Genomic DNA, 16,944 nt, shown 5'->3' on the forward strand with positions numbered 1-16,944 from the left:
ATGAACTTTGAAATATCCATTTGGTGTTACGATCGATGGTATGTAGCTTTTAGGAAAAAATATGTAATAGTGGTAAATTAAACAATACTATTCAACTACTCAGATTTATCACGACATAAGGAGAACATGAATGCATTATGGACCCCTTTGTTCCTTATGGCCCATAAAAAATTTAAACTATTGGAATTAAGAAGAAATAGATTTCTAAATATATAAATAGAATAATTTTGGTTAGAAGCCAATCACTCTACACATGAGGAGAGAAAAAAAAAATCAAATGAAAAGATAAAGTATCAAGTCTAAAAGGAATTTCATAGAACAAATGTCATGTTGTACAAAAATAACATATATAGAACAACTACATAGGTGAATTCAAAGCAACCCAAACTAAAATTTAAAGAAAAACACATGTAATAAAATTAACAGTTAAAGAGAGAGAAAAAAAAAAAACTTAAATCACAAAACTAAATCATATCAGCTCAATATAAAGTTCTAAAGAACACAACAATTTATCAACCTAAAGCAAAGATGAAAGAAAAATAAAAAAAATCCACCACAAAATTGAGAGAGCGAGAGAGAGAGAACCCTTTTTTTTTTTTTTTTTTTTTTTTTTTTTTTTGTGAGGGAAAAGTATGTAAAGAATGGAAGAGAGTGATAAATTTATAGTAAAAGGTTGTGAATAAGAAAGAACAAAAAAAAAAAGGAAGATGAAGAGAAAGATGAATGGTGATATTATGGTAGAGGGTAGTATGGAGATGAAAAAGTAAGGGATATAGAAATGTTGAAGAAAGTGTAAATATTTTTAAAAAAATGAGTAAATGTTAAAAAAAATTATAGGAAAATTGAAAAGCAAAATGATAATGACGTGGACGCTGATGTGACTCAACTGGAGCATAACAACAATAAATGCTACGTTTTAACTTTTAGATATATATATATATATATATATATATATATATATATATATATATATATATATAGATGCTACATCTACAACATTTTTACAACAAATCACATGTGGTTAGTTGTTATTGGTTCAAATTTGAAACTAATACTAAGATTACTTTTTTGCTCTAACAATAACAACTAGTATCAACCTACTACTTAGAATTTGTTGTAAAAATGTTGTAGACATATCATTTATCATAGATATAGATGTATGTGCCAAATGTTATGGAGCTCATATATGGAATAAATAAATGCATTTATTAATATTGTATTTCTCCTTATTTGTGAGTATTAAATATTTATCCTTATGAATTTCTTTTGAATGGTTCAACAATCTTCTCTTGCTTAAGGCAAAGTTTTGTCTTTTCTTAGCTGGCTGTTCATTCACCTCCTTAAAGAGAAGTACCAATTTCATACAATATTGGAAATTTCAAGTAGAAAAATAGCAAGCATATCTTTGGAAGTCTAAATTCAATATCTAAAAAGGCTAGTGTCATTGATCTTTAAAATAGAACTACAAAACCTTATAAGAAAAACGTATTAGTCCAACAACAAATGGCAATTCACACTTTGATGCAATTTGCATTCCTCGTATGGCTAAAATAAAATAAAATAAAAAAACAGCTACTCAAAAAAAAAAAAAAAGCAGGATTGCAAGAGCATGTTTGCTACAATTATTGAATACATTACATTTTTTGTGCACAAAGCCATAAATAAGACTTTTTTTTTTGGATAAAATCACCCACCTATAATTTAAAGAGTTATGTTAACAGGTGCCCTTAGGGCAATTGTTAATAAACCATAATAGGAAAGTTTTGACATCATTTTCATGGGAATTATAAAAAGTTATCAACAACATTTATTGTTTTATCATTCTCCTAATAAAAGATTTCTAAAAATAGTTCCTAAACCAACGCCCTAAGGGCATTGAGTAACATTTCCCTAAATTAAATACATACAATATCATAAGTCCTCTGTTTGTCCTTTGTATAGTTATTTAATTATTAAAAGAAATACATAATTTTTCGTTGGGACAAGTTAAAAATGAATTCTGTAAAATTTGGGACCTTATCTCCTATAATTGGTGAATATATGCAATACCTACAACGTAACAACTGTTCCAATAACAAAGTGTGAAATAATTTAAATAAAACACACACATACGCGCGCACACACACACACACAAGTTCAAACTGTCAACTAACTTATTAAACCATAAAAACATTCTTGACCCATTTATCGTCAACAACCAAACAACTCCAACTCTCAATAATCCTTCCCAACCACAACCTACCAAATTTGGAAAAAAAAAAAACCATTTCCCATATACTTTTTTCATGAGAAACAAAGAAAAGAAAAGTTGTGAACTCTCTCCATAATTTGCTTTCTGATTTGTTATACCAATAACATATATGCAAGCAAAGACAATGTCTTGAGGGGCCAAATAAAATCCGTGACACCAAGTGGGTAGAGATTGTCTTTGATATTATCATTTACAAACATAATTTTGAAACCTGGATTGTTCAAAGGATTGTAAAAGGGAAATGTTCAAGATTTTTAAAGTCAGACTAAAGTTAAACTAAAGTCATACAGTGATAACATTATAATTAATTTAATAATTAATTAAAAATATATATTAAATTAGTAAAAATATAAAAATTGGCCAAAATAATTCAAATAAATATAAATGTTTATATTTCAAATGTACTTTTCATATCATAACATTCATAAGACAAATAAGTAATATTAAATCATAATCAAATATAAAAAAATATTGAGTTTCTCAATCAATGGATATATATATATATATATATATATATATATATATATTTATATATGAGAGAGAGAGAGAGAGAGAGAGAGAGAGAGAGAGAAATTAATATACTTAAACTTTTTTGTTAGAGTTCAATATTCTAGGCAAGTCTTCATCTAAATTATCTTAAATCATCCATTTGATTACCCAATACCATTTAGTATTTATGAAATTAAAAAATAAAAATACAAAAACTGGAAGAAGGGCTGACATTGGTTTGTCCGCCCATTAATTGATCAAGTACACTACATACAGAAGCCCAAGCCAATTTAAGAAAGAAATAACTAGTTAAAGCCTTAAAGGCTTGCAAGCATTTGGTACGAGTGGATGACAGCTAAGCTTGCCTAAGCATGGGTTTGTTCGTCCATCATCTACAACAACTTGATCTTCACTGTGACAATCAAGCAAAGAGACCTGCCGAAATGGTGAAAACACAGCGAAAGCGAGAGAGACAAAGACAGCGAAGAAGAATAAGAAGCAATAGCAATGCAACCTCATGGTTTGACAGCATCTCATGGTGTTTGAAGCTTCAACAATGGCTGTAAGTACCCAAAAAAAATATCTCTGATCTGAACCTGTGATAGGGCGATTTCACTGATTTTCTTGCATAGGGCAGTTTTATGGGTTAAAAGAATCGTTTTGGTGAACGGTTCACAGTTAACCCGGTCGGATTGTATGGTCAAATCCAGGTTTCAAAACCATGTTTACAGATTGTTCAAGCACTTTTTTAATGTTGACAATGTTTTGGTTTGGAGGTTCAAGGGCTTTGATTCTAAAAGCTTTTGTTTTTGTGTTTTTGTGTTTTTGTGTTTTTTTTTTTTTTTGGGTCTGTTTGCTTGCTAAGAACCCCACAACAAATATCCATGGCTTCAAATCTGATAATTTCGTGGGGACTCCTTGCTAGAAAGGATTGGATTCTGCAATGGCATAAGTTAGGCTGATAGGCTCTTTATCCATGGAGGAAGAGAGATTGTAGATATATATAGAAAAATTAAAGCAATGGGTCTTCTATTTCCAATAGGCAACAATTGAACATTTTGAAAAACCGCTTGATTGAGAATAGGAAGAATCACCACTAATCAAGATAGATTTGAAGAAGGTCCGAATTAATGCTCAATTAGTTGAAAGAATAGCAAAATATTAATTACAAAAGGAAGGGATAATGTGTACCTAATATGGACTCTGATTTTTTTTTTTTTTTTTTTTTTTTTAGTATAGTGGAAATTGAATAGGTATGAAGGAGTGATTCAGTTAAATGAGGAGAGGAAGAGACCAAGGAGGGAAGAGAGAGAGTTTGGCGTTAGAAAGCTGAAGTTATGAATTTTTGAAAGCATGAAAGACAGGGAGGCAGTTCGAAAGCTGAAGTTGTGAAGTTTTGTAAGCCTGAAAGACAGGAAGGTTGTGAAGTTTTGTAAGCTTGAAAGACAGGAAGACAGAGAGGGGTTAGCATTAAAGACTATTGAACTTGGTTGGGGCTTTACAGTGGTCAGCATTAACCGTAATATATAAAGATTGGCCTTTAAAGTCGAGATAGGTTGAGAATAATTTCTTTTTAATAGTATATTAAAATTATGAAAAGAAATTAGAAAAAAAAATAAATAAATAAAGTAATGACGTGGTGGTTGACGTGGTTCAACGTGAGCGTAGCAACATTAAATGCTACGCTTCAGCTTTTAGTATTATATTGATTTCTAATCTTCCCCCTAATCTTGGCCAGATTCTCCCCTATGGAAAGGTAGGTTGGTTTTAATCAATCAAAGCTACATTCCCATCCATTTCAATCATTTGAGCAATTAAAACATTAATGCAAAAAATGCAATCCAACATTTATTTGGACCGACCTAAGGATAGGTTATACAGTCATTACATTGTAGGGTGGGTTTGTTGTTTTAATGTTTCCCATAGTTAGGATGTTACAACTCTTAACTTGTAATGGATTTTTTTTTTTTTTCATTTAACATCAGATTGCTAAGAATTCGTTAGTTGCCCAGTTTCAAAACAAAGTGGAAAAATAGCATCTCAAATTTTTAAAACTCGAGTTCTAGGTAGAAATCGAGTTTCTAATACTCAAGATCCTAAGCTACAAACATCTGACATGGACTTATTTCCACGTGGAGCCACATTGAAATCGAGTTTCTAAAACTCTCTACAAACATCTGACATGGACTTATTTCCATGTGGAGCCATGTTGAAATTGAGTTTTTAAAACTCGATTTGCGATAGGTTGAAATCGAGTTTCTAAAACTCGATTTGTGATCATATTTCACCACTTCAACGTCCAGACTCTAGAACACTCTCGCACCCAAACATACAAACCCCAACCTGAGACAAGCGCAGACATCAGAAAACCCATCGGCGGAGACAAGCGCATCTCTTCGTCGTTAGATCGTTCCTCTCTTCGTCGTCAGATCGTTCAGATCGTCCAATTGCCCACTTAGATATGTTCTTCATTGTTGTTCTTTGTCGTCAGATCGTTCCTCTCTTCGTTGTCAGATTGTTCCTCTGTTCTTTGTCGTCAGATCGTTGGTTCTTCTTCAGGTCTGTTCTTCGTCGTCAGATCGTTGGTTTTTCTTCAATTCTATTGTTGTTCAAGTACCAAAATCGAGTCTTAGAGACTCGGTTTTGCCTTTTAGAACTCGAATCTTAAAGAGTCGAGATCTATGTGGCATTTTCTGTCCAACTCATCCAGCACAAAGAACAAAGACTCGAGTCTTTGAGACTCGAGTTTTAATACAGATCTCAAGTTTCTAAAACTCGAGATGCTAGTTTCCTTATACCTTTCAAACGCATGTTAACTTACTACATTGTAGACCCTTACACAGCTAGTCTGCAAATATCCCCACTTGTAACGTAATGAACGTTGCGTTGGTCCAAACGACATTATTTGTCCTTTGTAGTTAACAAGAAATGAACAGGTGAACTCGGGCTATGAGTTCATGAGTTTGCACTACTGGGTACCTGAATCTAAGGAAGACCGGTGATCCATCATTACTACTACCAAATTTTTGAAATGGGTTCATGCATAATTGTTGTAATTTCATTGCAGGCACAATGACAGTGAAGGAAAACTGTAAACAAACAATCATGGCATTTCAAAACTGTAACATACAAACATTTCGTTTCTGGGTGAATATCGGGGAACTTCTCAAGCCTTGAGCAGCTAAATAGAGTAAAATTTGAGAGATTTCAATCTGAGACTACTTGGAAGTTTTCGAAGTTCTCCGCAATATTCAAGGTTCCATGTTTTTGGCTTAGGAAGAGATCCAATGGAATCAGAAACCTTGATTAAATTTCTACAAGAAGAAAGGTTCAATGTTTCCAAGTTTGGGGTGCACAAATTAGACAAATCTGTAATGGATTCACAGAAACTTAGATTGATAAGTTTCAAATTTTTGAATTTGACCCCTTAAAAGGAATAAAAAAAAATATTATATTCAAAAAATTTTAAAAACATTTAAAGAAATCAAAATTCATAAATAATGGTACTCATACCTGCTTGAATAGCTTCTCCAATTTAAAGTAACTACGTGACATCTCGAGTGCAACAAGCTGTTTAGGAGAATATTTGGATAGGAAGGACAAACGATATTCAAGCCATTCAAACAACCTTAACCCATTGGGGAGATATTTAAGTTCTTTAGAAACTTGTACATTGCAAACCATAAGAAATTTGAGATTGTCCATCCTTTCAAAAACTTCAGCATGTAGTTGAACTCTTCTTGGATAACGTGAATGCAACATTATACCTTGAATTTTTTCTGACCCCTAATTGGATAAAGCAACATTAAGTGAACCATATATCACAATAAAATTTCCAAAACTAAAATGTTTTTACTGTTTTAAGCGAAAATGGTATTAATAAACTTATATTTTAGGAAGTATGGATACTTCATTTAGAGTGTCGTTCCCATGTCGGACACAGGATACATTTAGGACACTTCTACACGCGTCCCAACCGTGTCCTTTTATTTTCGAAAATTATGGGACACTTATTTTTTATTTCTTTTTAGTTTCAATCTTGAACACTTTTCTAGTTATCTTTTATTTACTCTTTTGGATCTTATTCTTGGTATTTAGTCTAATTTCTAAACATCATTCATTAGTCATGAATCCACTTTATTATCCATTATTGCTCTTAAATTGATATATGTTTAACATTCGATGAAAAAATAAATGCTTTAAAATATTTAAAAATAAAAATAAAAATATATTTAATAATTAATTACTATGTATATCCCCGCCATGTCATATCCTAATTTTTCAAAATTGTGGTGTTGCCATGTTTGTACCCGTGTTCGTGCTTCCTAGCTTATATTTTTTACAATGTTAAAAACTATATATGAGAAAGAAACTATATATTTTCTACAATGTTAAAAATTTGAAGAAAAAGAAAGTATACCTTACATCATGAGCCGAAGCTGTCAAAAGAATTGATGTCAAAATCATCATTGACAAAGGTATGGGCCATTTGTGGTATGCTATTTATGGCATCCATTGGAAGCCCTACATCATGAGTCGGAGCCGTCAAAAGGGTTGGATGAGAGCTCCATCTCCAAAGTTTGGAGCTCCGTTTCCAGAGTCGAAATCGGATTCCAAGCCATCGAGTCGAAATCGGATTCAAAGCCATCCAAAGCAAGAGAGGTAGGGTTTTTGGTGATGTATGCCATGTGTTGGCAGTTTCTTCTTCATCTTTGGAGTCGGAGTTCTACACCTTTGGAATCTCCTCTTTTGTTGTGAACCCCACAACATATGCATTCTACATGGACCCCCATCCACTTTATGAATTCAGTGTTCTGAAAAGGAAGAGAGCTTTCATTTGACTCATCAATTTCACATATAACCTCAATGTCATTCTCTTCATATGGACTCGAATCAAGCAATTTCAAAGTAGATACAGAAAATAACCACAGATGCCCAGGCATTTCTTCAATATCTTGAAATGAGAGTTTTTCTTTACAACCATTGACGGAAACGTAAACAGAAAAAGATCCACCTATATGTGCCTCCACCGATTGAAAAGCAATACAGACAACAACTTTTGGAAATTCGCGACCAATCCTAAATGATACAGAATTTCCATCACTCTGATGGTCGAATTTGAACCACTTTGGAATTCCAGTTCTTGGTACTTTAATTTCATAATAATTGCCCCCATTAAAGAGGGAGGAATCCATTAATATGCCACTTCTTTCACCTCCAGAAACTCTATTTAGTAAAATCTCTAAAATTTCTCCAAATTGCTTGCATTTAGCAAATAAAGGAAATTGAAGTTAGAACATCTCATAATATGTATTTGGGAAAATAACAAATTTTGTTTCTTTACAACTCAAACTTAAAGAGAGGGATACTTGAGTCCATAATCTTCTAAATGATTGTGGATCCAATGAAAAGCAGTTTCTTGCACTCACTCTCCATATAGATTGGGGAAGGCTTGGAATTTTCTGAAGCTTCGTGCAATTGTCTATGTAAAGATCTACTAAACTAGTAAAGCTAGCAATGCTTTCCGGGATGGGAACAATATTGGAGCCACTTAGATATAGAATTTTCAGTTCAAGGAAGTATTCGGGCTTCATCTAGAAATCTAATTCAATTAGATTTGCACCATAGTAGCTGAGATATAGACTTTCCAAACTCAAAAAGTCCATATTTCGAAAGGTTATCAAAGGAAGTGCATGCAATAGGAGTCAGTTGCATTTTATTGATTCTATTTGACAAATCCCATACACAATTATCTAGCTCTAGCGTTCTAAGCCTAGTGAGATACCACAATGATGAAGGTAACTCTCTAATGCCACTATAACTCAAATTTAAATCCTCTAAACGTTTCGTTTCTGGGTGAATATTGGGGAACTTCTCAAGCCTTGAGCAGCTAAATAGAGTAAAAAATTTGAGAGATTTCAATCTGAGACTACTTGGAAGTTTTCGAAGTTCTTCGCAGTATTCAAGGTTCCATGTGTTCAACTTAGGAAGAGATCCAATAGAATCAGAAACCTTGATTAAATATCTACAAGAAGAAAGGTTCAATATTTCCAAGTTTGGGGTGCACAAATTAGATAAATCTTAATGGATTCACAAAAACTTAGATTGACAAGTTTCAAAATTTTGAATTCGACCCCCTGAAAGGAATGAAAGAAAAAAAAATTATATTAAAAAAATTTTAAAAACATTTAAAGAAATCAAAATTCATAAATAATGGTTCACACCCTCTTTCTTTCATCTTGGCCAAAAGCCTCATTGCATCTTTAGGCCTCCCCGTTTTGCCATACATTACAATCATGCTAGAATAAGCCACAACACACTTATCAAACCCCTTTTGTTTCCATCTCTGAAAATAACATTTCAACTTTCGAATAGAGCCCAAGATGACAATATGCATTTATAACCGAGGAGTATGTAACTTGTCTTGGTTCACATCCCTGAGAAATTAGCTCTTCGTATACCTTAATTGCGGGGACGAATGCAGGATTTTAAGCCGGGGGGGGGGGGGGGGGCGGAGATAAGCAAAATTTTTTTTTTCAAATACGCATCCATATAGTATTAATAAACTATCAACCAAGACAAATACCTAAAAATCATTGTTTCTTAATATATTAAGATACAATCTACTAACAAAAACAAAAGATACGAAACACTATTGTTTCTTTATACAATCATCTATGAAAAGGGAACTCGACGCTCTTTCAAATCTTCAAAATCATCTACTATTGAATCCAAACTAAATGTCGAAGCTATATCCTTTTCAATGTATAACATCAAAGAGTCATTCAAAAAGTCATCTTCCATTTTGTTTCGAAGTTCAGTTTTGACAAGTTTCATAGCTGAAAATGCTCGCTCTGTAGTAGCAGTAGAAACTGGAAGAGTAAGCACAAGTCTCACCATTCTATAAACAAGTTTGTAGTGTTCTGAATTTCCAGTTCTCACTAACCATTAAGACAACTCAGATAAACTTTTCAATTTTTTGAACTCTGGATCTTGGACTACATTATGCTCAAAATGATAAAGCTCATTCTCCAACACTTGTTTGTCATAATCTGTGAAATCTTGTGGATAGAAATTCTTTACCAACAAACAAAGATCACTAATTCTGAAAGATTGTAATGCCTCTCGAGGTTCTAAAGTTGAGCTAAGCCTAAGTAACTCCATTGCATCTTCATTAAACCGATAATTTAGTTCCTGTAGTTAAGAATCTATTGTAGCATAAAAAATATTTACTCGATAATGATGCTCATTTGTAACGTTATCTTGTTGATTACGAGCTCGACCTCGCCTCGCAACATAACGAGCATTCATATCCAGGACATCAATGCGATGCTTCTCACAAAATGATATCACAGTGGTGAGTAAGCCATCCCATCCATCATTTCTAAATTTTTGGATAAGTGCTTTAGTAGATGAAACTAAATGCATGGCATTTAAAATGTCTTGAGATTGGCTTTACAAAGCTTGACAAAGTTTATCAATGATCTCCATAGTTTCCTTCTCAAGATGCAAGATGAAAACAAATTCAAATGAAGTTAAACCTTCATAAGTTGACTCTCCTTCTGCCCGATTTTCTCCATCAATTGCACCATCAATTATATTTTGTAAAACTTCAACAGTTGAACTAAACATCCTTAATAAGCTAGAAACTGATCTAAAATGTGAACTCCAACGTGTTTCTCCAGGTCGTTGTAAAGTGCCAATTTGATTAAGTCCACTTCCAGTCTCAAACTCTTTAAGATCAATCAAACGTGCTATTTCATTAGCATTGGCAACTTTCAATTGCTCATTGCGCTTTCATGAAGCATTAACAATTTTGATCAGAAAAAGCAATGTAAGAAAAAAATGACTAATGGGAACAACTTGTTTTGATGCTTTTACTAATGCCAATTGTAAGCGATGTGCAAAACAATGGATATAGTAAGCATATGGGCAATCATTCAAAATCAAAGCTTGTAATCCATTCCACATACCTCGCATGTTGCTTGCTCCATCATATCCTTACCCTTGAATATTTTGTATATCTAAGCAATATTGAGATAACAAAAAATATATCCCCTTCTTTAGAGTCAAAGCTGCAGTATCAACAACATGAATAAGCCCAAAAAAGCGTTCTTTCACAAAGCCTTCTGCATCAACATATCTAAACACCACAGCCATTTGCTCTTTCATGAACTCGTCACGAGCTTCATCAACCATTATGCAAAACTTTGCATCACCAATTTCTTCCTGAATGGCCTTCTTCACTTTGACTGAGAAAACATGTAGAATTTCCTTTTGAATCCTAGGTGATGTGTAGGTTGCATTTTTTGGAGCTTTTTCTATTATTTCAGCAACCTTCTCATTCCAAAAAGTCATAATACCCAATGATTCATGAAAGTTCCCACGATTTGATGAACTAAAACTTTCATCTCGACCTCTAAAAGCTATAGCTTGAAAGGCAAGATATCGGACAATAAAATTTGTGGCCTTCAGTTGCAACCGATTATTTGCAATTTGTTCAATAGTGAAATGATCAACTACCCTTTGCAAATGCTGCGATTGGTTCATCAAATCCTTACACATTTGCTCAGCAACTCTATGAGCTGAGTTAGGATCTTTTCCTATATGAACTTGAAAAGAACAATCTTTGCCCCCAACCTTTTTCCAATTTCTAAATCCACCAACAATGAATGTATTTTGTCCCACAACCACATTTGGATTATGAAAGACAAAGCAGGGTAGACAATAAGTTGCATTTGTTGTAGGAGAATATTCAAGCCATTTTGAATTATTTCTATACCAAGAAGCTTGAAAGCTACGATTGTGCTTTCCACTTTTTTTGAATGTCTCTAGAGGAGGTTGGTGCGGACCTTTTTTAATGTAAACCCGTCGAATTTCATCACGTTGATTAACATGATATTCCCAAATTTTTTTGCGTGTTCCGGGATCATAATCCAAAGAATCAAGGTCAATTCTTTGAAATTGTGTTTGAGAGATTGGAACATCCGCATTTTCCAGAATTGGAACATCCACATTTTCCGGAATTGGAATAGCAACATTAGTTGTTGGCAATTCCACGTTGACTTCGGAAGAATTTGAAGTTGAACCTTTTCTTTTAAAAAAATCAAGCATTGTAGTTGATTTTTTCATGATCTACAAATAAAATAAAAATTATATAAGAATTACCGTTATTTTTTAAAATTTGTGTGACAATTTTTTATATTATATATTTATTTTTTTTCTTTTTGTCTTTGGTCTGCCTTTAATGTCTTTGTGTTTGGACTGCCTTTATTTATGTCTCTGTGTTGTCTCTTCTTTTATTTATGTCTTTTATGTCTTTTGTATCTTTGTGTTGTCTCTTGTCTTCATCTTCCTAATTCTGACCCACTAACCCAAATACCCAATGAATCCCACTACAGACAGTCAAGCACTACTAACAAAAACTTTTCTTAATTTTACCTTCTTTTTTTTTCCCCTGTCACTTGTCTGTTGCCCAACAGCAACTCTACTTTTCCCTATTCCCTATTATTATGTCCAACTACCAGTCAACAAAGAGAAAACCATCTGACTATCACTACAATCTCTATCTATCTCTTTTATCTATATAATGCAAGAGTCACAAACACAGAGTCACAAAGCCAAAAAGCCAAAAAAAAAAAAAAAAAGAAACACAAACAGTTCAGTTCAGTTCAACCGCAGCACAAGCACCAAATCACCAAATCAGTTCAGTTCATCAGTAAAAACACAAATAAGAAACACCACAAGCACAGTTTCTTTGATTCTCAGAATCTCAGATCACAAGGTTTTGAAATTTGAAGGAAAATATAAGAGTTAAAGAATAAATACCTGTGAACTGTGATTCTGTGAAGGCTCGAAGCTGGGCTGGGCAGATCGGGCAATGGCAACCGGCGGCAGCGGCAGCAAGTGGATCTCGTCTCGCGTGGCGGCGTGGGTCTCGCTCTCGCCAGCGTGGGTCTCGCTCGAAGCTGGGTTCGCACTTCGCACTCTCTTGCTCTCGTCTCGCTCTCTGTCTCTCTCTGTCACGGCGACACCGCTCTTTGTCTCTCTCCGTCACGGCGACACCGACCCGGGCCTCTGAACTGATCACTGTACTTTCTATCTCTGTCTGACTGTCTCGCTCGCAGCTCTCGCCTCTCAGTCTCTCACTTTCCTTTCTTTTTTTTTTTCTTTTTTTTTCCTTTGTTTTTTGCTTTCTCCGTTTGGTTTTGGACTGCTGAGAGCTGTGATTTTTTTTTTGGATTGACATGGGTTATGGGTTCTGCTCTAAGCTGGCCGGATGATGGGCTAGGGGAAGGGGCTTCTTGATTTTTGGGAGGCCGGATGATGGGCTAGGGGAAGGGGGGTTCATGATTTTTGGGAGGGGGGCCGGAGCAAAAATTTCAGGGGGGCCCAAGCCCTTTTTTTATTTTTTTGGAAAAATTTTACTTGCTAAAATTTTTTTTTTTTTGGGCCCAGGGGGGGCCTGGGCCCCCTTAGCCTTCTACCTGGGTCCGTCCCTGGACTTACTCTATCTTAACTCACTCACTTAAATCTCAAGTATTAGATTCGAAATTAGTGTCCTCTCTTAGAAGCCTACGTATTGCAATTAACAATGCATTATAGGGATCTACTATACAGGAAAAAAGAAAAGTGAAATTAGGTAATGCGTCCCTTGAGATTGTGAGAAGACTAATAGCCTTCTCATTCTTGAGATTTTGCTTGAGAAGTCTAAGGGGGTATTTGGCTTATATTCTTGTCTGTTCTATCATGGTCAAGATATAATGTTAGTGGGATTAAGAGACGCAAGTTTGATGTTAGAGGGATTATTCCAAAAGCAGAAGCATTATTTCTAATAATTTTGAATGATGGACTATGAAAAAGCTAGATTATGTGTTGCTATTATTTAATATTGTAGGTAATTTTGGCCGGTGTGTGTATATATATATTCTGTTCTTCCTAAAAAAAGAATCAATTCAATCTTAATTTTAACAAAATTGCGAAATTTATGAATTAAATTGAGTCCTTTATTATATATATAATATAATACAATATATTCCTATATATTCATTTTAAGGGTCATAAGGGTATTCTAGTCATTCTAGAAGTATTTGTGTGATTTTGAAAGTCATAAGGGTATTTTGGGTCTTCCAAGGGTATTTGTGGTTTAGGGATAAATTTGGCATTTTTTTGGTGATGAGACTATTTTATTGGATTATGATGAGAATGTAATTCAATGAGCCAAACACCTTAATCTTATATTATTGTAATATGATTACATGAATCTAAGTTACAAGAATGTAACATAACACCGTAATGTAATATCAAGCGAACCAAACACCCCTTAAGAAATCTGAAGCTAATAGGTTTGCTAGCAAGGAAAGAAAAGGTGTCAATGACTAGTCAGCTGAGTTATAAAATTAGACATGTAGCTGTAATTTGGAAGGGTACCTAAGAACAATATATAAAGTATTGTGTCTAAGTTTTCCCCTTATATTTTTATTATAGAAAAGCATCTATGTTTCATAATATTTTTATATTATAAATAAATTATTTCTTTTAACAAATACTTATGTACGCATGTGTAAACTACAATAACATTAGAGCATCCGTAGCAGCCGTTGTAAATATTATGCCATTTTACCACATCAAAAGCCTACTTTATTATTTTACCACATCATTTTACAATATCTCATTTACCAGATGTTCTATATTTTTACCACTTCATTTAAATATTATATTTTAATTCTTATTTTATCCTTTCTTTATTATTTGTTCCAACGGTAACATTTCCATTCTCTTTCAAATTTCAACGGCAACATTTCAAACAAAACTCTTAATTCTTTTTTTTTTTTTTTGGTAGAAATCGGCTAGCCTGCCTGGGCTTCAAACAAAATTGTTAATTTTTTTTTTTTTTTTTAAGAAACCGGCCAGCCTGCCTAGGCTTCAAACAATACTCTTCAATCTTTCTTCCTTTTTTTTTTTTTTTTTTTTTTTTTTTTTTTTTTTTTTTAAGAATCCGGCTAGCCTGCCTGGGCTTCAAACAATACTGTTAATTTTTTTTTTTTTAAGAAATCGGCCAGCCTGCCTGGGCTTCAAACAATACTCTTCAATTTTTTTTTTTTTTTTTTTTTTTTTTTTTTTAAGAAACCGGCCAGCCTGCTGGGCTTGAAACAATACTCTTAATTCTTTTTTTTTTTTTTAGAAACTAGCCAGCCTGGGCTTTATTGAGAGAACCTCAATGGGCATCAAATGAAACTAGAGGTGCAATGTCAGCTGGGATGTAATCCAGCCACACCTACTGCCCTGTACAAAGTTTGGCCAATTGTGAGCATCAGCCACAGTATTACATGCATAACAAAACTCTGAAAACTAAAAATACTCTTAATTCAACTATCATATTTTTAACTCAAATACTTAGAACCTGTCATATCCAATAACTCAAAGAACTCAGAACCTGTCATATCCAATAACTCAAACAACTCATATCCAATAACATTTTAACTCAAATACTTAGAACCTGTCATATCCAATAACTCAAATAACTCATATCTAATAACATTAACTCACACAAATAACTTACACAAATAACTCATATCCAATAACATTAACTCACACAAAACCCATTGAATTAAACATAGTTGAGCTTGCCACTTCCTTGATGACAAATAGTACTTAAATTTAACACAACAAAACAATTGGCTAATACTAAACTTAACATAACAAAACAACATAGCCAATGAGTTTTAATGGTAGCTTCATAAAAACAAAATGAAAAATAAACCAAATCAAAAGTTTTAATGGCAACTCCATAAAGAAAATGAGACAAATAAACAAAACCAAAAGTTTTCATGACTCTCCTTGTAATTGCCATAAATGCTCAACGAGATTCATTTGGAGTTGAGAATGAACTTCTCGATCCCTAATGCATTGATGAACTTGAATGAATTCCGTAAATTCATTTGTTGGCTCACATGACATTGGTGTACATGAAATCTCATCAATTTGTTCATAATCTAAGTCCACTGCTTCAGCTTCATCTCGCTCATCTTCAATAATCATGTTATGAAGAATTATGCACGCTTTCATAATGTCATGTAGTGTTTCATGATAGAAAAACTGTGCAGGTCCATGTACAATAGCAAATCGTGCTTGAAGCACTCCAAATGCACGCTCTACATCCTTCCTATATGCCTCCTGAGCTTTTGCAAATAATTTTCTTTTTGCTCCTAGTGGCCTTGGGATTGTCTTCACAAATGTTGACCATTGTGGATATATGCCATCGGCAAGATAGTATCCCATTGTGTAATCATCACCATTAATTGAGTAATTAACTGCAGGAGCACGTCCTTGTGCAAGTTCAAAAAATACATGAGACCGCTCCAACACGTTAATATCATTGTTTGATCTAGGTAACCCAAAAAATGAGTGCCATATCCAAAGATCATATGAACCCACTGCTTCCAAAATAATACTTGGCTCACGAATATGACCACAATACATCCCTTTCCATGCAGTTGGACAATTTTTCCATTTCTAATGCATGCAATCAATACTTCCCAACATGCCTGGAAATCCACGGTTTTGGCCATGGGCTAACAATCTAGCGATGTCTTCATTGTTTGGTGACCTCAAGTATTCCTCTGAAAATATAGCAACCACTGCTGCAACAAATTTTTTCAAACTAGTTATTGCAGTGGTTTTTGCTATTCTCACATATTCATCCATAAAATCAGCCGCTACTCCATAAGCAAGCATCCTAAGTGCAGCGGTCATCTTTTGAAGGGGAGATAGACCAAGCTTTTTGGCAGCATTTCTTTTTTGGGTAAAGTAAGGTTCATGAGCTTCTACCCTAGATAAGATTCGGAGAAAAAGAGAACATCTCATTCGAAATCTCCTTCGAAATAAGTTGGGAGGATATACAGGTTCTTCGGCAAAGTAGTCATCATAAAGCCTTCTATGGCCTGCCAAATGATTACGTTCGATATACCGACGATGCTTACGTTGTGGTGTCGAACCCATGAGAAGTTTTATAATTATCTCATCTTCATCTGAGTCATCATCAAGCAATTTACGAAAAAAAGAACGACCCATGGAGATAAACTATAAGAAAACATTAGAAAGCAATTATCAATATAGATGCCATATATTTTGTAGGAATGTAAACAAAACAAGTCAGTATTAAAAATTTAGGAATATTCATTTAAATTTATTTCGAACATAAG

General features: G+C 33.8%; 1 protein-coding gene across 1 annotated transcript in view; it reads right to left on the reverse strand.

Annotated features, from left to right (window-relative positions):
- Positions 1 to 6,300: 6,300 nt before the first annotated feature.
- Positions 6,301 to 16,944, reverse strand: part of LOC126704873 (disease resistance protein RPV1-like) — an 88,827-nt gene continuing 78,183 nt past the window's right edge. The window contains exons 7-8 of the mRNA XM_050403866.1: positions 7,161 to 7,955; positions 6,301 to 6,526 (exon numbers count right to left, since the gene is read on the reverse strand). Of these exons, the coding sequence (XP_050259823.1) occupies positions 7,447 to 7,955 (509 nt within the window). The 3' untranslated portion in view covers positions 6,301 to 6,526; positions 7,161 to 7,446. The remainder of the gene's footprint in view (positions 6,527 to 7,160; positions 7,956 to 16,944) is intronic.

Source organism: Quercus robur, chromosome 11, assembly GCF_932294415.1.
Source record: "Quercus robur chromosome 11, dhQueRobu3.1, whole genome shotgun sequence".
NCBI lineage: Eukaryota > Viridiplantae > Streptophyta > Magnoliopsida > Fagales > Fagaceae > Quercus > Quercus robur.